Source organism: Plasmodium knowlesi (assembly GCF_000006355.2).
Source record: "Plasmodium knowlesi strain H genome assembly, chromosome: 14".
Lineage (NCBI taxonomy): Eukaryota > Apicomplexa > Aconoidasida > Haemosporida > Plasmodiidae > Plasmodium > Plasmodium knowlesi.
The window spans coordinates 841090-859837 of NC_011915.2; the positions used below are offsets into that span (position 1 = coordinate 841090).

Consider the following 18748-nt stretch of genomic DNA (forward strand, 5'->3'; position numbering starts at 1 on the left):
ATTGTTCTTATCTCTTGATACAACAGTCAGTTTAATTAACTATTTTATTGTATCCACTATACTTGCGTCTTTATTCATATAGTTATTATTTTCTTTGTCCGCATATTATCCCTGGACAAAATGGAGTTGTATGACCATTCCTAAAATACCTTATTGTTTTTTTTCATTTTCATTTTTTCCTCATTTTTTGTCTTTTTATCAACATGCTAAATGTACTACGCGCACATATATGCGTTTTTTTTTTTTTTCTTGAAAAAAAAAAAAAAAAAAAAAAAATTAACCTTCTCCCTAAATCATCTAAATACCAGGCCATATATTGTTGTTCTTATAACCTGGAACCTTATACCCTAAAAAATGCGAAATCTTACACATATACACCGTAAAATATTATATCCCGCAACCTAAAAATGCGAAATCTTACACACATACACCGTAAAAATATTAAATCCTGCAACCTAAAAATACGAAATCTTACACATATACACCGTAAAATATTATATCCTGCAACCTAAAAATACGAAATCTTACACACATACACCGTAAAAATATTAAATCCTGCAACCTAAAAATACGAAATCTTACACACATACACCGTAAAAATATTAAATCCTGCAACCTAAAAATACGAAATCTTACACACATACACCGTAAAAATATTAAATCCTGCAACCTAAAAATACGAAATCTTACACACATACACCGTAAAAATATTAAATCCTGCAACCTAAAAATACGAAATCTTACACACATACACCGTAAAAATATTAAATCCTGCAACCTAAAAATCCGAAATAATACACATACACCCCGTAACATATTATAAATCCCGCAACCTAAAAATGCGAAATCTTGCACATATAAACCGTAAAATATTATAAATCCCGCAACCTAAAAATACGAAATCTTACACATATACACCGTAAAAATATTAAATCCTGCAACCTAAAAATACGAAATCTTACACATATACACCGTAAAATATTATATCCTGCAACCTAAAAATACGAAATCTTACACACATACACCGTAAAAATATTAAATCCTGCAACCTAAAAATACGAAATCTTACACACATACACCGTAAAAATATTAAATCCTGCAACCTAAAAATACGAAATCTTACACATACACCCCGTAAAATATTATAAATCCCGCAACCTAAAAATGCGAAATCTTACACATATACACCGTAAAATATTAAATTCCCGCAACCTAAATACGAAATCTTACACACATACACCGTAAAAATATTAAATCCTGCAACCTAAAAATACGAAATCTTACACATATACACCGTAAAATATTATATCCCGCAACCTGAAAATGCGAAATCTTACACATACACCCTCAATAGGCGAAATTTTATATACACCCCATACACATTCATTCATTCCCTTTTTTTTTTTTTTTTTTCTTCATTCTCTATCCCTCAGTGTTGTGATGGTGGTAGTTTTGTGGCGAATGGATGAATGATACATTGTAGTAGTACATATATGTATTATATGTGAATTGGTATATGTGTCGATGGTGGTAGGTAGGTTGTGTAGTAGTTTAGTCTGCAGTATCCGGTTTGCCTCTCTGTCTGCAAGGAGTTTTTCCATTACATAAAATGCCTGTGGCATTCATCGGGGGCTTTCTCTGCCATCCGGTTTTGGTTTGTCTGCGAGGAGTTTTTCCTTCCCCCCCCCTGAAGTAACTAAAGCTAACCCCGAAAACCTTACATCTAAGATCCCTCAAACCTAACCCCTATATACAAAATTTGACTTCTAACACCCTCTAACCTTATTCTAACATCATATAAAACTTTATTGCTAAATCGGGAATCCTAAACCCTCAACCCTAAACCCTCAACCCTAAACCCTCAACCCTAAACCCTCAACCCTAAACACTGAACCCTGAACCCTGAACCCTGAACCCTGAAACCATAAAACCTAAATCCTGAACCCTAAAACCTAAACCCTGAATCCTGAACCGTAAACCCTAAACCCTGAACCCTAAACCCTAAACCCTAAACACTAAACACATGAACCCTGAACCCTAAACCCTAAACCCGAAACCCTAAACCCGAAACCCTAAACCCTAAACCCTAAACCCTGAACCCTAAACCCTAAACCCTAAACCCTAAACCCTAAACCCTAAACCCTGAACCCCTAAACCCTAAACCATGAAACCCTGAACCCCTAGACCCTGAACCCTGAACCGTAAACCCTAAACCCTGAACCCCTAAACCCTAAACCCTAAACTGTAAACCCTGAACCCTAAACCCTGAACCCCGAACCCTAAACACTCAACCCTAAACCCTGAACCCTAAACCCTAAACCCTGAACCCTAAACCCTAAACCCTGAACCCTGAACCCTGAACCCTAAACCCTAAAACCTAAATCCTAAACCCATGAACCCTGTACCTGAGGTGCATTAATATATATGAAGGTGTAATGGGGAATTAGGATGATGAATTGTAGTGCATAATAGAGAATGGCAACTATATGTATGTCATTTATTTTTAACTGTATAGATGTATGAATAATAGTAATGGAATGGGGGAAAATATTTTATTTTTAAAATGTAGGAAGGATTATATAAAAGGATTATTTGAAATTGTGAAAAAAATGTATAGATGGAAAGGAAGAGAGGGAAAATAAAATTAAGAGGTAAAGAATGTTAAAATAGGAAAAAGGAAGAAAGATTTAATAAAGAGGAGAGAAGAAGAGTAAAGTAGATGGAATGTTAAAAGATAGGAGGAAAGAAAGGAATGTTTAATGAAAGAAGAAGTAGGCTTAATGGGATGAAGTGAAATGTAAAAAGGTTTATAGGAGGTTGAGGAAAGAATGTTTTCAAAGGGGGAAAGGGAAAAGGAAATTTTAAGGAGAAGGAAAAGGAAAAGAAGTTTTAAAGGAGGAAAAAAGTGTGAAGATTTTGAGAGGGAGGAAAGAAGAAAGAAGGTTTCTTAAAGGAAAGAAAAGAAGAAAGAAGGTTCCTTAAAGGGGAAAAAGAAAGAACATTCTAAAAGGAAGGTAGGAAATGAAAAGAAGGTTTAAAGGGGGCAAAAAGAAAAGAATATTTTAAGGGGGAAAAGAAATAAGGTTTAAGGTGGAAAGAAAGAAAAAAAAAAGAAGAGAAAAGTACAGAAGAAAATAAAAGTGAAAGAAGAAAGAAGTAATTGAGAAAGAAAAGTAGAAGAATAAGGAGAAAAATGTCAGAAGGAGAAGTAAGAAATGGAAAAAAAGGACGAAAACATCGGAAGAAGGGGGAATTACTCTTCTTCTTTAGAATTATTCTTTTTTTGTTCTGAGCGTACCATGTATACATAGTGGCAGGAGCTTATTATAAATGTAGAAAGGGGGGAATTATTTTCCCCCGCCTTCCTTCCACATTTCATCCAACATCCTGGCGCCTTTTTTTTTTATCATAACCGTGGAGCATATATAGAATGGAAGTACATATACATATTTCAATAATTACATTTTTATAGATAAAGGATTTGAAGAAATTACCATCAAAGACCAACTATTATGATAAGTTCGAGAGCAGTGGCTACATATGCAGTTCGAGTGGTACGGAACCCCCAGAGCAGGAGAAACAGTTGAGGCAAAAGTTGAAGGAGGAATACAAAGAAGTTTATATTCTTACAAGTCTCATCACGAAGGCGTATTGCGTGGCGTGCAAGATGAAGGAGGGAGCTCCACAGGATAATACACCCTGCCGCTTCCTTTATTATTGGTTGGGCAATGAAATCCGTTCGTACATAGGTCAGCACAAATTATCAGACGTCCTGCAAGCAATTTATAGGGAACTGAGTGATGTTGGAGGTGGGCATAAATGTGAAATTACATACAAAGACGTCGAGAATGACGAAGAACTTTTCAAATACCGTAAAAAAGTATTCGAACATGACCACGACTATGACACTGTACAGAGTTATTTGAGGCAGGGTAATACTGATTGTTTGGATAACTGGACATGGTACGAGGTCGACATTCTTCCAGCATGTAATGCTGTCAGTGCATACTGCAGTAAACCCCAAAATATGCGTATTGATTATTGTACGGAGTTCGAAGGGAAATATAAAAAGCACTGTTATCAGAAACTTGATGATTCGAATTGTAAATTAGTGTTAGTATCCGAATCTCAAACGCACGTTACGAGACCTGATTCGCGTGATGGGCCCACTGCGGAATCAGCAGCAACTTGCACTGGAAACCAGAACACTGGAAGTCCCAAACCCGGTTCCACTGGAACTTGTAATCCCGGCTCTTCCGGTTCCGATGGTGGTGGTAGTCATTCAAAAGGAGGGGAAGAAGCCTCCTCCTCTTCTGATGGTGGTAATATTGTTGGTTCTGTATCTGGTGGATTAGCAACCGTTGGATTACCAGCAATCGGTTTCCTTTTATACAAAGTAAGTACATTACATTATAATATACATATACATATATATATGTATGTATATGTATATATGTATATATATGTTCTTCCCTTTTTTTTTTTTTTTTTTTTTCAGTATACTGATGTATTTGATGGAATAAAAAAATCCCTCTTTGGTGGCAGTAATAGGAATAGAAGACTGGGAAGATCTACTGTTCGACGTCAACACTTTGAGGACACATTCACAGGGAACGATTCTTCTACCCTAGGTGGTGATGGTTCCACCACCTTAGGTGGTGGTGGTGGGGAATCGTCCACTCTAGATGGTAGCTCCACCGATGTTTCTACCATATATGATGATGAAGGACGAGGTCGACCAATCGGAAGAGCACGGACAGGAACAAATAATAGAAGACCAGGAAATATACGTTACTATGCCACGTAACATTCTTTTTCCTTTACTTTTTTTTCTTTCCTTCACTTTCTTTTCTTTTTTTTTTCTTTTCTTTCTTCTTTTCTTCTCTTTTCTTTTCCTTTTCTTTTTCTTTCCTTCCTCTTTTTATTCCTTTTCCTTTTTCCTTATTTTTTTTTTTTTTCTCTTTCGTGTTGATGTGTAGTATCCGGTTTGAATTTCAGGCCATCCGGTTAGTGTGTAGTATCCGGTCTCTGTCTGCGAGGAGTTTTTCCCTTGACCCCCCTAAAACATTACTCCTAAACCAGAAATGTGATTTCTAACACCCCTAAAACCTTACTCCTAAACCCGGAATCTGAATATTTTTTTTTTTTTTTTTTTTTTTATTATTATTTCTTTTTTCTTTTCTTCTTATTTACTTTTCTTTTATTTCCTTTTTTATTTTCCTTCGGATATTCGTGTTTCGCGCTTTGCTTTTTCCCCGGAGAGGTTTTTCACCATCATTGGGAAGAAATAAAAAAAATAAAAATCCACAGGACACGCGACGAAGGAATCGACTTCCTGGGACATATGTGTAGACGTTTCCGCACAGTTTTTTTTTTTTTTTTTTTAACCATGCGCACGTATGTTCCTATGCATGCATTTGCGCGTGCTCCCGCAGGCTTACCCACTATTGAATGTACGTCTTTGAGGGGCCAATGCTGGGAAAGTGCATTTTCTGACTGATAGCGAGGACAGAACAAAAAAAAGAAAAAAAAAAAAAAAAGGGAAAAAGAAACCAATGGAGGGAATATAAGAGATGTATGAGCTTATAGTACCCTCCTGTTTAAAGAAGTATAACATTTATAACAAAACTGATATTATACACATATTTAATTTATTGGAAGAATGGATACACACGCATGGACGTCTGTGTATTTTGTTACCACACCGATGGACACTCCGATATACAGAGGCCTCACTTTCGACAAACTGTCAGTCGTCCGGATCCCTCTCGTGAATGGTAACCCTTCGTCTCTTCACCTCGGTTACCTCCCTATTGTTTTTGCTCTGCCTAATATCAAGAGAATGCCGATTGACGGTCGAAATACCATCGATAAATCTCATTTTGAACAGAACGTCTGCGTGCGAAAACATACCTTCCTTCAAAGATACAATTATAAACTGAGAGTTCGGAAATTGCGTCCTTATCATATCTCCGATGTTTTGCGTGTGGTTTAGGTCCAGCGCTGCGTCTATTTCGTCCAGTATGTACATCGGGACGGTTCTCACTTTGAGCAGCGCCAAAATTAAGGAGAGAGCCAGGAGACTCCTCTGACCGCCGCTCAGTTCCGTTAGGGACTCCTTCCAGTTGTTGTTGAAAGCGATCTGCAGAGGGGAGGCAAGAAAAGCAATGTAAAGCAAAGTAAAGCAAAATAAAGCAAAATAAAGCAAAGAGAAGGACAAGCCGAATTCATTACGAAGTGCTACATGTGAAACTTCGCGTGTACATTCCATAGGCAAGGAGTAAAAAATGGCCGTGTTAACATCACACCGTGTTGTATGCACAATAATGGAGTTCACCATTATGAAGTGACCAACAGGACAATGCACATGAGGGAAGAAAAACGCGCACGCTGTACCTTCATCTCAATCCCGTTGGAGAGATCCCCGTCCACGACACTCAACTTAGCCTGTGCATTATTAAGCAGCGTGGAAAAGATGGCCTGGAAGTACTCATTAATTTGCTCATACATTGCAAGTAAACTCTCGCTTTTCTTCACGTCCAGATCTGCTATAACTTCCTGTATCTTTTTCTTGTCCTCCTCCACCTGGGATTTCTTCGTGATGAGATCCTTGTAATCCACTTGCACCTGTTCATACATTTGCACAGCCTTCCTATTAATGTTTATGGACAATTTGTTCTGTTCATTCTGGAGGGCTTGTATTTTTTTCTGAATGACATCATGCCTAAAATTTTCAAAATCATATGGAGTGCATTTTTTATTGAACAGGGGCTCGTAAGATTCGATCCAAACGTGCGTCTTGTTAAGATACTTGACAGTTTCACTGGCCGTTTGGGAATCCTTCTGTAGGTCAATTAAAGTGTTATCTAGCTTCTTCAAGTCAAGCATGTGTTGGCTTTTTCTTTTTTCCAAACTTTCCATCTTTTTTATTACTTGTTTTATTTCATTTTCGTAGCAAGTGAAGCTGGCCTGGAGTTCTAAAATTTTCTTATCGAGATTTTTCAGTTCTTCCAATGAAGCATTTACGTTATTTTCAATTTCTTCAATTTTTTTATCAATTTGATTTATTGTTTCATCAGCGATGACCAAATCGTTGCTTTCCTTTTCCATTTGTTTTTTGTAATTCTCTATTTGGAGGAGTACTCCATCGACTTCTTCTTTCTTCTTATGTTCTTCATTTTCGAGGAGTTTTATTTTATTCTTTAATTTTCTGACTGAATCTTTTAGGTCCTCCTCCTTTTTGTCTTTATTGTTTTCATACTCCGATATATCTTTTTCAATTTTGTGTATCACCTCAGTGAGTTTCTTTTGCTTAGCATACAATTCTGTTAGTTCTTTTCTCCCCTTTTCTATTTCTTCCTTCGACTGCTCAATTTTTTGGGATATGTTTCCGTACTTGCTCGTTTGTATTCTATTTTCTATGTTGCTTAAATTGTCGGCATAGATTTGTAAATCTTTACACAATTTTTTTTTTTTTTCCTCCGCTTTTTTGAGCATATCCAATTTGGCCGTTATTTCTTTCAACTTTTGTTCCTTCTCGAGAAGTTCTTTTTTTTTGTTTTCATATTTTTCATAATGAAGTAAGAAGAGGTTGATATTTTTGTTGGAACCCCCAGACATGCTTCCTGACGTGTCGAACTTATCTCCTTCCAGGGTGATGGTCGGAAACGACATTTTTTTATTTGGATTGTATGTAATCTTCTTGCAGTAATCAACGTTGGAGCATATAATAGTTCCGTTAAAAAGGTATCTGATAAGTTTTTCTAATTTGTTATTATATTCCATGATGTCCAAAAAGTAGATAACATCCTTCTTATCTTTTGAATCAACTCCGACATACCTGCGGCACTCTTCTACAATCTTCTCATTCACATCTCGTGACACGATGCAGTCTTTCAACGGCAATAGGGTTACTCTCCTACTTCCCTTGGCAAAATTATTATATTCGAATAGACTTTTACTACACTCTTTGTTCTGGACAAGTATGTAGGATAATTTTCCTCCAAGAATTAGGTGAATGGCCAAGGCCGTTTGTCTGTAATCCTTCTTAATTTTGATCAGTTCATATATCTGTCCAAGGACATCTGCTGGGTTGACATTGCCAGGTACTTTGAAATCTATCTTTACATGGTTGATTAAATTTTTCAGAACTTGTAACTCCTGCTGCAATTTTTCTATTTCATTTGTTAGGAGCTTTTTCTCTTCCTGTAGTTCATCTAAATCTTGGAAGTTATTATATTCACTGTTTAATTTTTGTAGTTCTTCGTCACAAGCGATTTTTTTTTTTTCCTCCGTTTCTTTTTCTTTGTTCATTTCGCTGAACTCCTTATCGAATTTTTTCCTTTGATCCTTTAATGCCATGATTTCCTTCTCGAGATGTTTGCTATTTTGTAGCAAATTATTTATCTGGGTCTCTATTTGGCTCAGATTCGTTTTATTATTTTTTAATTGCTCCCTGAAGGAGCCAGTGTACTCGCTGTTGTTGATCCCCCCACTTAACAAACAGTTAATGGTGGTCTGCTTTTCACTAAGCTCTTCCCGTAGGAGTTGTATTTTTTTTTTCAGATCCTCATAAGACTTTAAGTTTTTATTATTCTTCTCGTCATTTTTTTCATAATCGTTTAATTTTTTTTCAATACGTTCTATTTCTTTTTTAATTTCTTCTTTTTTTTTTTTTTCCTTTTCTTTTTCCTTTCCTTCTATCTTTGCTTCTGACCTTAGATGGGAGATTTTCTTTTCCACCTGTTCCTTCTCCGAGATGAGTATCTTCATAGGTTCACTAGCAACATATGTCTGGCTTGCTAACTTTTCTTTTTCCTTTTTATAAATCTCCATTTCCTTGTCGATATCCTTGATGTCTTTTTCTAGAACTTTCTTTTCATCCATTGCGTCTTCAATTTTTTCTTTACTTTTCTCCATCATATTTTTGGCCACATAATATTTGTATGCAATTTCGATCTTCTCAAACTTTTCAATTTCTTCATTATTGCTAATGAATTTGTTGTATTCTTCCTTCTCCTTTTTTAACTTTACCAGGGTTGGTTCAATTTCATCCACTAGTACTTTGTTAATTTCATCCAGCTTTTGATCTTTCTTTCCCATTAATTTTATTGCGTTTGTTCTTTTCACCTCGTACAGTTTTGTCCCACTGGATTCTTCAATCAGCCCCAGTAACTCCACTGGCTTCATATTTATCACTTTTGTTATCTTTCCTTGCATTATTAGAAAATGCGGATTGTTAATATTTAATTTGAGCGATTGAAAGAAGTCGCTAATATCTTTTGGCTTGGCGTTGTGACTATTTAGCAGGTACCTATTTCGTCCTCCTAAAACGATTTGTCTCGTTATGGTGATGTTCTTCATGTCTCTGTACGGTTCCTGTAGAGGACTTGGCTTCTGCTCATTGTTAAATTTGATGGTTACGCTTCCTTTGGTGATTCCTGCTTGTCCTTGCTTGTAGATCAGCTCATCCAGTCTATTCACCCGAATCAGGTTCAAATTGTTTATGCCCATGACGAAGCATATTGCGTCTAGTACGTTTGATTTACCGCTTCCGTTTAGCCCTGTTATCGCGTTGAACTGCGGATGGAACGGCCCGATCACCGTTTTAGTTGGATAGCTCTTGAAGCCATCCAGTATGATCTCCTCGATGTGCATTTTGAAAAGGGGGCTTCTTTTTGTTCAAACTATTTAAGCGCTCAATCGGTTCAGGCGATGAGCGTTCTCCGTCTGGGCGTACCTCGCCCCTTGCGCTACTTCAGTTATATTTTATTATGTTCTTTTTTCTTCTTTTTTTTTTGTTTGTTTTTTTTTTTTTTTTTGCTCCATTCCTGATTTCCAACTATCCCCCCTGCACCATTTCCAGCACCGCAGAATGTAATGCTGTTGTGAAATCCTTCCCAGGAGAGTTCCCTTATTTTGGAACTATTTCCCCGGTGGTTTGGGACCCCCTAATGTTAAACAATCTGCTCCTGATTTTGAGAGCCGTCCTCATATCGCGAGGTAAGGTGACACCTGATAGGAAATTCTTTAATCTTACTTTCCCTTTCCTTTTTTTTTTTTTTCCCTTCCAATTTTTTTTTTTTTTTCTTTTTTTTTCTTTTCCGAAAGGGGAAAATTCGAGCCCAAGAAGGAAGCATATATTTTGTGTTATCTCCCGGTTGGTCAACTTTCAAAAATTCCTTTCGGCAAAAATGCGCAGCGCTCATGTATTTGGGAGCGGTGCTTTTTTACACGCACTACACATTTGCGCATTTTTGAGAATTCCAACTTTCTGTAGGTATATGTTTTTTTTCCTTTCTCACGGGAGAGTGCAATTTACACTCCTTTGCACCTTCCACCCGTGTGTGTGTGTGTGTATGTATATGTGCTTGACCCAACAGCGGCGGGGACCTACGCGGGAAATCCACTTGAGAAGTCAAGCAAAAATTCCTAATAAATCACATGGAAGGTGTGAAAATAAGAGAGAAAAAAAAAACATGAACAAGAGATCAATCAAAAGACAAAATGAAAGGAATGAAAAATTGACAAAAGTTCCCCCATTTTATGTCTTCTCCTTTTCTCCATTAACATACTTAACGTAGAAAAATAAAATTGATTAGCTTGAAAGTTCAAACACATATGCACTAGCGTATGTATACATGGGAATAATTTTCCCGAACGAAGGAATCTTTCCCACTGTTTAAAAAAAAAAAAAGTTTGAGCATAGGTGAGGTGAAAAGGAAATGTAGACTACACAAATTTCTAACGTAAACATAGGGGGTATTCTCCCCCCCCCATGGAGAAACAACCCATCATTAAGGAAAAAAAAAAAAAAAAAAAAAAAAACATATTCCCCGCCGAGTAATACCCAGAGAGTGCATTATCTGCAAGTCCCTCTTCGATCTGCACAGATCATATATCTCATGTGTCTATTCAACAAGGCGTGAAACCATTTTACATCACTTTAAGGCACTGTGAAGTGATAACTTATGAGTTAGCCTTCCACTTAGGGTGGTCAGAAATTCCACCAGACGAACATATCCTTGGAAAATTTAATGACACATTATTTTTTCTCACCGCATGACAAACATACAGAATAATAATAGTGCATATTAAAATGAATGCAATTTTCCACATGTGTGAAGCCATAGATATTTGCAACCAAGCGGCACGCACATGTAACCACTTATGTAGTGATCAAATCGAACCCAATCCTTCACATAATGAACGAAACATCAGAAAAAAAAAAATTTCTAGCTAATTTTGAACCCACCTCTCAGTGCCTCCCCTTTGCAGATATGCAAGCGCATCCACCATAAGACGCGTATGAATAACAGGTGCGCAATTATGGAGTACTTAATTTTGGAGGAGAAATATAAAAACCTCTTGGTAAGCGATCATGCAAAGGGGAACGGGGGGTGTATGTATGTGTTATTTTATATGTACCATTGCAAGTGGGATTGGACCCATTGTGAATACCCCCACCCACCCTATTTAGAAGCTGCACGTAGAATATTGTTCTTTCAAAAAAAAAAACACATTAAAGACAACTACACTTATCTGTTGATATACATTTTTCCTACACCCAATTTCGCATGAACGCTGAAAGAACAAATCCAACCATGAGAAGGCTGTCCTGAAAAAGGAGTCACAGGCCCTACGGAAAAAGTTACAGGTTTGAAAAAAGAGGATATGAAAGGAGGGGAATAACACACACCCCATTGAACATGTGCATCCAGATAGTTGAATGCATCCTCTTGCATTTTTCCTACTATCCAAACCCTTAAGTAGAACCTCGAAGGGGCCTATATCGAAAAGGAAAAAGAGGTGGCGGATATACTAGGGGAGAAAGAAAACCTGGAAAATCGACTTAGCATAATTGGGAAAGAAAATGAATCTTTGGAGGAGGAAATAATAAAACTTAACGAAAAAATAGTGGTAATAATTGCATGTAGACCGGGGAACATGATCGAGTGCTTATGAATCCCTCCATGTGTGTTCTTATTCACTCAATAGCATCACCTTAGAACCTCCAACACCGCACTTAAAAAAACATACGCACTTGAAGGACCTGACCGATTTATCTAAAACGTATCGACAAATGATAAAAAGCCGAAACAAGGAATTGCAACACTCGCACTTTTTGGTTGCTGAAAATATGCACCTTAGAAATAGCCTTGAGGTGAGAGTATTCCCAAGCATATGGATTCACACGTGAACCTACATTTGAAGTTGGATCCATGTGGTTCATTGATTCCCTTGAATGGGACATTTTTATAACTTCCTCTTCGTGACTTGGCCGCTTTTGCAACTCTTCTAATTTGTTCACTTCCCAGCTGGCGCATAGCGAAAAGCTAGAGATGGAATCCGAATTGGGAAAGAAAAAAAACATCATACGGTTGATCAAAGATAAGTATAAAAACAACATAGGCAGGTAAAAAGTTCATAATAGGGGATACACAAAAAGGGAAGTTCAGATTCCCAATATTCTTGCCTCTGTACATACATAATGGAATGTTGTCATGCAAAATGTTTCACTTTTTTTTTTTTTTTCTTAAGGCTTCTTGAAAAGTTTAACGAAAAGGATAGACACTTTTACGAGTTCCAAACTTCCGTCGTAAAAGGTAATTATTTGGACAGGAGCACAAAACTTTGCGGGTCTGTAGACCGGTCAGCTGGAAAAATGAAATTTGGAGAGAACCTATCGTTGTAACAAATGCAAGGCTCTCTTTCTCATTTTTACTACCCCCGTCACCTACACACACGCACGAACGTAACAACACGTGGGGACTAACCATCTTTGCCAGAATTGAACAATTTAAAAATGGCCATCCGGCGGGAACAGGAAAACACCTTTTATGACGATAGTATACGGGACGATACTATTTTTAACATAAGCCATCACCTAGATGTGGTAAGTTTGTGAGGAGGGGGGAGAAAATAAAGGGAAAAAAAAAAAAAAAAAAAAAAAAAAAAAGGGATATCCCTTATGCGCCCTACTTTTTTTTCGTAGAATTTTCTACCATTTCAGCTGAGAAAAAAAAACCTCTACTGCTCTACCTCTGTTAAAAAAAAAAAAAAAAAAAAAAAAAAATACGTCCCGCCGCACAGTGTAGCATTCAAAATAGATACTTCTTTCTCCCCCTTGGCAATTTCTATGCGCATCAGCTGATCAAAAAGATGGAGGAAAAAATGACAATATCCGTAACGAAGTAGAACATCCAACGCGAATGTAAAGGTTGCCCATAAAGTGCAAATACACACATAGGCCTATGCTCATGTACATCTTATCCATATAAATGGATGAGCGAGCAGGTGGCTAATCACATTTCCCGCAAAGGCTACAACGAAAACGCAGCCCCCAGATTGATATGTACATCCCCTGTAGTGACAAAAAAAAAAAAAAAAAAAAAGAGCAGAATCCCCAATTGAATAATACTAGAAAGATGGTAGTACCACCCCCATATGGTATAGCCAAGCGGGCTGATGCATCATCCTAAGTGTGCAAATTGATTACCCGCAGGGTGAAGCAGCCTTACCGTGAACACGCAGAAACATGCGCGCCCTATTCCTGCCCCCGTGCATGTCTGCCGGGAAGACAAATAGCAGACACCACAAGGCACCATTGATACCCCTACGAAAGTGCCAGTTCACCATTTCCTCTGTTAAGCTAAACAATGGAGATAGCAAACTTCTGGAATGCAAAGAAATAAACGATCAAAATTATGACGCTCTAATAAAAAAGAGGAAAACATTTCTACTATATGGATATGCCCATTACTCAAATAGGTGTTTCACACATTTTGATAAATTAGCATCCTTAAGTAAGGATTTCATACGAATCATGGAAGTTGAAAAGTTGCCCCTATACAAGCTAAACGTAAGTATGAATAATTTCCTCGTTCGTAAGTTTCACATTAAATCGGTACCCACAATTCAGTTAAGACATAAGAATAAGCTAGTAGATGAATTGGTAGGAAATGAATTAAATGAACAAACAAATGTGGACAAGCTGATAAGAAGGTGTGGTACTTACTTTAACTCCATTCGAGAGGTAGACAATATGATCGATTTTCTGGCCAGGGAAGAAGAGCTTCCAAATAGTGGTTACGATGAGTTATTGGAAAGGGAAGAATTTCTTCATGGGATGTGCCCATCCATAGCAAGAACAGATGGTGAAGACAACATAGATATAACCACTCACCAAAATGAGAAAAACAACTTTGCATTAGAAATGAAAGAAAAACTTTTCCAAAAAGATACGCTAAACGATTTACTCCTACAATATCAGTGCACCACCTACGTCCTTTTTAAAAAACTGGAGCTCTTACTCAATAGAAAAAAAAAAAATACGCACCATATAAAACTTATCTTGAATGAAATAATTGTGAACCACAGTTCCTACTTAGACATAAATGAGCGCTACAGTAAGTTAATGGCCAAAGCATTTCTTCTTCTTTTCGATGAGGAAAAATTGGCAATCGAGAATTTGTTGGACCTAAAAAATTATTTGGAAGGAACAGAGGCAGACTCTTCTATGCATGCTCAACTTATCCAGTCCATTCATTTCAACGAACCGATTATCACTTTCGACGATTTCAAAAATATTCACTTGAGACATCTTAACCAAGTGGACGAATTTTTATCCAACGAGTTGGAAGAGGAAGCTCCGTCAGAAATGATAAGCTCCACGGAAAATCACCATTCAGGCGAAAAAGCAGGGGAAGTACAAAATGGTAAATTAAAAAGTGCCCCTAAAAATAATGAAAAGACGAGATACCTCAGCCGTGTGTGCAGAATCCTGGCCATAAAATATATGCAGAAAGAACAGTACGATGATGCCTTCCACCACGCTCTACAATCTTACACATTAACATTTCCCTTAAATAATGTGGATACATCTAAGTCGAAAGTTCTGATTGAAAATTTAATCCTATACCTAGGGGCATACAATCCGAGCGTCATTAAATTTTTGAGCGATCTGCAATTGCTCTTTACGGACAAAATCTTTAAGGTGGTTCGATTTCCCCACACGAGGGCAATTAAAGGTGGAAGGCCAATGATGAAAAGGGGGAAATCTGGGAAGTGGCTGTGGCTAAGTCAGGACTGGAAACCTCGGTGGTTGAAGAAAAAGGCAAAGTTGATTTTGGAGGAGGAGTGGAGATGCGTCCCTGATAAGAACGTCCCCTTCTGGAATTAGGGAAGTCGTCTGCTTGAAAATACCCCGTCTTACCAACAAGGATGGACAGCAAAAAAGGATAAAGCCTTAATGGAATGCGCAAAATGTGCACACAAAGTTATGTTTGCGATGTCCCACATGCAGGGGAACGCGCCAAATTGGATGGAACGAAAAAAATATATATATATATATGTGTATGTTATTATATATGCACATTAGTTGGCGCGTGTGCACACGCCGACATCATAAATGGGGATAGGCAAAATAGTTAATTCGTCATCCTTATATATCAGCGGCATGTGCTAGGAGCACGCGTATGTGCTTTGAAGGCTGCGGAACAAATCAACCCGTCCAGGTGCTTGTACACAGGCGCTCATATTATGGAAGTGTGCATTCATGCACCTTTGTATATTCCCCCTAGAAAGCCTTATCATTTTCCCCTCTGAATGTGTGCCGATAAAAAACCCGTCTCGTATCCAACGGGGGACACCCTACTCGTTTGTCAAACGGTTAGGAAACTTGTAATTTTTTTTTTTTTTTTTTTTTTTTTTTGTCAACTGAGGTGCGCTTGGCCTGCTAAGTGTCCACGTCGTAGCAATCAAGTAGGTGTTACATTCCCACCAGAAAAATCCCACCTTATTCTATTGTGTGAATAACCCCCTGGGCAATTTCGTGCACGTTTTCCTGGGTGCTCGCGGATATACTCGCTGATGCACTCGACTTGGGGGCCCGCTTCTTTTTCTTAACCACAGAGTTTTTTGCCTTGTATGCTGGCCTAACCTCGGAGGACACCTTGACCTCGAAGGTGGTGTTCCCTCCGTCCTGATCATTTTTATCTTCAGAAAAATTGTGAACAGTGCTAGAGTCGTTATCTTGGCTTAAGTCCTGCTTACTTCTACGTAGAGATTCTGCCTTGGGTACCTTCTTAAGGACTTCGAATGCATCCCTGGCTTTCTGCATTTGTATTTTGTTCAAGTAAAGTTCCTTTTTCAAGCTGTGTAATTCATCCACCTGATGTTTAGCCGATTTGTCATACATCATTTCTTTGAATTTCATATTTGCATGAACTTTTCTATTTTTTGCCACTTCCTTTAAATAGGCATTTTGTCTGTGTACTTCATTTTCCCTTATTTGTTTTTCCAGTTCGATCATGAACAAGTCTTTCTTGTTCGATGCGTCAATTACATTTTCTAGATTGTTGCACATGAGTCGAAGTTCATTTTGAAGCTCTTTATTTCTTTCCTCATATTGTTTTACCAAAGTTTCATTGCGTATTATTTCATTTTTCAACAGAACTATTTCTGAATCTTTTTCTTGTATCATTGATTGTAGGTGAGAGGATTGTTTTTCCAAGATGCTTATCTCCGATGTGCACTTGCCTACCTTTTCTGTGTAAAGAAGTTGCTGCTTTTTTAGGAGTTCCTTCAATTTGTTTAAATCTTTTTCGCTTTTTTGTAGCATACTTTCCATATATGCTATGCGCATGTCACGCGAAACGATAGATTCCATATACTCCAAGGTGTCCTTCCTCAATTCGCTTAAAGCTTGGAAGGTATTTTCATATTTAAAGTTCACATTCTTATTTTCTTCTTTCAGATCGTACACTTCCTTTTCTAATTCCACGATTGTTGACTTGAGTGTATACATATCGTTATTCTCGAAACTGGGTTTCGAAAACATAGACACCCTTTTCCCATTTCTGTGTGAAATTTTATTTTCCTTTGATTCGTCGTCCTCCAATGTGAGTAGACCTTCCTCACATGTGCTTTTGCTCTTGTACCAGCTAAATTCATCTTCCTTATGTTTTCCTTCCTCTGTTTCGTTTACCCTATATGTGTCGTTTCTGTCATAAGGATCAACTGTGCCGTTCCTCTTTTCGTTCGCTTTATTTAGTCCCGTCCCCTTCTGGTTATTTTTACCTGCACATTTGTTGTAGTTCTCCTCTTCCGTTCCTTTATCCTGGCTTTGCAAAAATTTGAAAAGATTATGTACATCACTTAAACTTGTGTTTTCCTTCAAGCGAAGCAAGAAATCGTTTTCGTTGTCCACAGAGCCAATTTCATTTTCCAATTTGTTCAGAACCTTATCTCGGACATTTAAACTTGATTTTAGGGACCTCCTCTCGATTTCAACCCTTTTTAAATGTTTCAGAGTTTCTTCATATTTGATTTTTTGGTCCAACAATTTTTCTTTTAGCTTTTTGTTTTCTACATTGGAGAACTCCTTATCGTTTTCTGCACCGTCTGGTCTGACAATTTCACTTTTTCTCTTTTCATTCTGAATCTCAATTTCCAATTCCTTTATTTGTTCATCTTTTTCTTTTATAAGTTCATTAATTTTATTTTTTATAATCGGTTCTGGTAGTTTTTCCTTTGTCACTCTCTTTTTAAAAGGTTCTACATGGTTTAATTTTCCCGTCACTTCTGAATCTTTGTTTTTTTTATTCTCATTAATGTTATACACTGCCATTCCATCGTGCGTACCTAGTTCCACGTATCCTTTCCTTCCATGTACGGGAGAGTCAAAATGGATGGGAACTCCAGACACATCACTGTACACTTTTTCGCAACTGTCTTGCATGAATGCCGGTTTGGTATTGAACAGGCACGGCACCTTACTCACTTTTCTCATGATCCTTTTATTTGTTGGAGCAACATTATACCCGCATGTGTAACTACTAACACTTGGATTCGTAAAAATACCGCCGCTATGAATCCCATTTCTTGTTCCATTGTTCATTTCATTACACCCCCCTGTGTTCCCCTTTATACAGGGAAATGGATGAATGCAGCTAACCCTTCGAGCATTTCCTCCATGTGCACCATAATTGGCAATCACTGGACTGGGCCCCACTAGGTTCGGATTGTAGAAAATCTTCTCTGTGTAGATGGGTGGCTGAGACTTGAACTTTGTGGTGTACATAGGACTGACATTTCTGCTACGATACTCGTATACATCTCGGTTGCTCAGTTCTGCCTTTTCTTCATTTGGTGCTTTAATTTCGTGGTACTTGCTCGAGGGTATTAGGTTGTGGTGTGTCATAAACGAGGGGGAGCGCATTTTGGTTGGTGGGTAGGGGGGGATAAGTGGTGAGTTGTTGGCGAGATGGAGATGATATACACCTGCTAGAAGGCAAATAATTTTTTCCTACTTTCGCTGACTGCAAATACTTTTTTAGCTGATCAGCGTGTCTTAAAAATACTTCTGTACGGTGGCCAGACAATCGTGGGCGGTGAATTAATTAAAGGGAAAATGCTGAGCGCAATTTTTCCATACAACAAAAAGTAGATTTGTGTGTGCGGCTAAAATGTTGACTCATAAAAATGTGAAAGAAGAAAAGGGGAATCACCATCAGTAGCCGTGTCAGCTAAGAGGCACGTTTCAAAGAACGTGGCCAAGACGGAGGTATATAGTATGACAAAAATTACAACAAAGACAAATGTAAAGCTATTTAAAGGAAACAATAAAGGGAGGGTAATAAATAAACGTTCTCCTTACACATGAAGGAAAATTATATCTGTGTAAAAAATGAAAACAATGACTTGTCATTGTCCATGTCGGTTTGATGAAGATACAAGTTAAATAATT

At 37.7% G+C, this 18748-nt stretch overlaps 5 protein-coding genes across 5 annotated transcripts; 3 read left to right on the plus strand and 2 right to left on the minus strand.

Moving 5' to 3' along the window:
- Positions 1–3193: 3193 nt before the first annotated feature.
- On the plus strand, positions 3194–4807 carry PKNH_1419100 (KIR protein; the record flags this gene model as incomplete). Its single annotated transcript, XM_002262044.1, has 3 exons — positions 3194–3208; positions 3473–4396; positions 4499–4807. 3 exons carry the CDS (start codon positions 3194–3196, stop codon positions 4805–4807), a joined length of 1248 nt encoding a protein of 415 aa, XP_002262080.1.
- A 942-nt stretch (positions 4808–5749) lies between these two features.
- Positions 5750–9657, minus strand: PKNH_1419200 (structural maintenance of chromosomes protein 2, putative; the record flags this gene model as incomplete). Its single annotated transcript, XM_002262045.1, has 2 exons — positions 5750–6142; positions 6397–9657. 2 exons carry the CDS (start codon positions 9655–9657, stop codon positions 5750–5752), a joined length of 3654 nt encoding a protein of 1217 aa, XP_002262081.1.
- A 1671-nt stretch (positions 9658–11328) lies between these two features.
- On the plus strand, positions 11329–13197 carry PKNH_1419300 (conserved Plasmodium protein, unknown function; the record flags this gene model as incomplete). Its single annotated transcript, XM_039113644.1, has 8 exons — positions 11329–11370; positions 11591–11656; positions 11773–11919; positions 12050–12163; positions 12318–12415; positions 12541–12605; positions 12789–12895; positions 13150–13197. The coding sequence occupies 8 exons, from the start codon at positions 11329–11331 to the stop codon at positions 13195–13197; spliced, it is 687 nt and encodes a 228-aa protein (XP_038970015.1).
- Positions 13198–13537: 340 nt separating this feature from the next.
- Positions 13538–15181, plus strand: PKNH_1419400 (conserved Plasmodium protein, unknown function; the record flags this gene model as incomplete). The annotated part of the gene is made up of 1 exon (XM_002262046.1): positions 13538–15181. The coding sequence occupies one exon, from the start codon at positions 13538–13540 to the stop codon at positions 15179–15181; it is 1644 nt and encodes a 547-aa protein (XP_002262082.1).
- Positions 15182–15796: 615 nt separating this feature from the next.
- On the minus strand, positions 15797–18220 carry PKNH_1419500 (uncharacterized protein; the record flags this gene model as incomplete). Its single annotated transcript, XM_002262047.1, has 1 exon — positions 15797–18220. The coding sequence occupies one exon, from the start codon at positions 18218–18220 to the stop codon at positions 15797–15799; it is 2424 nt and encodes an 807-aa protein (XP_002262083.1).
- Between the last annotated feature and the right edge of the window lie 528 nt (positions 18221–18748).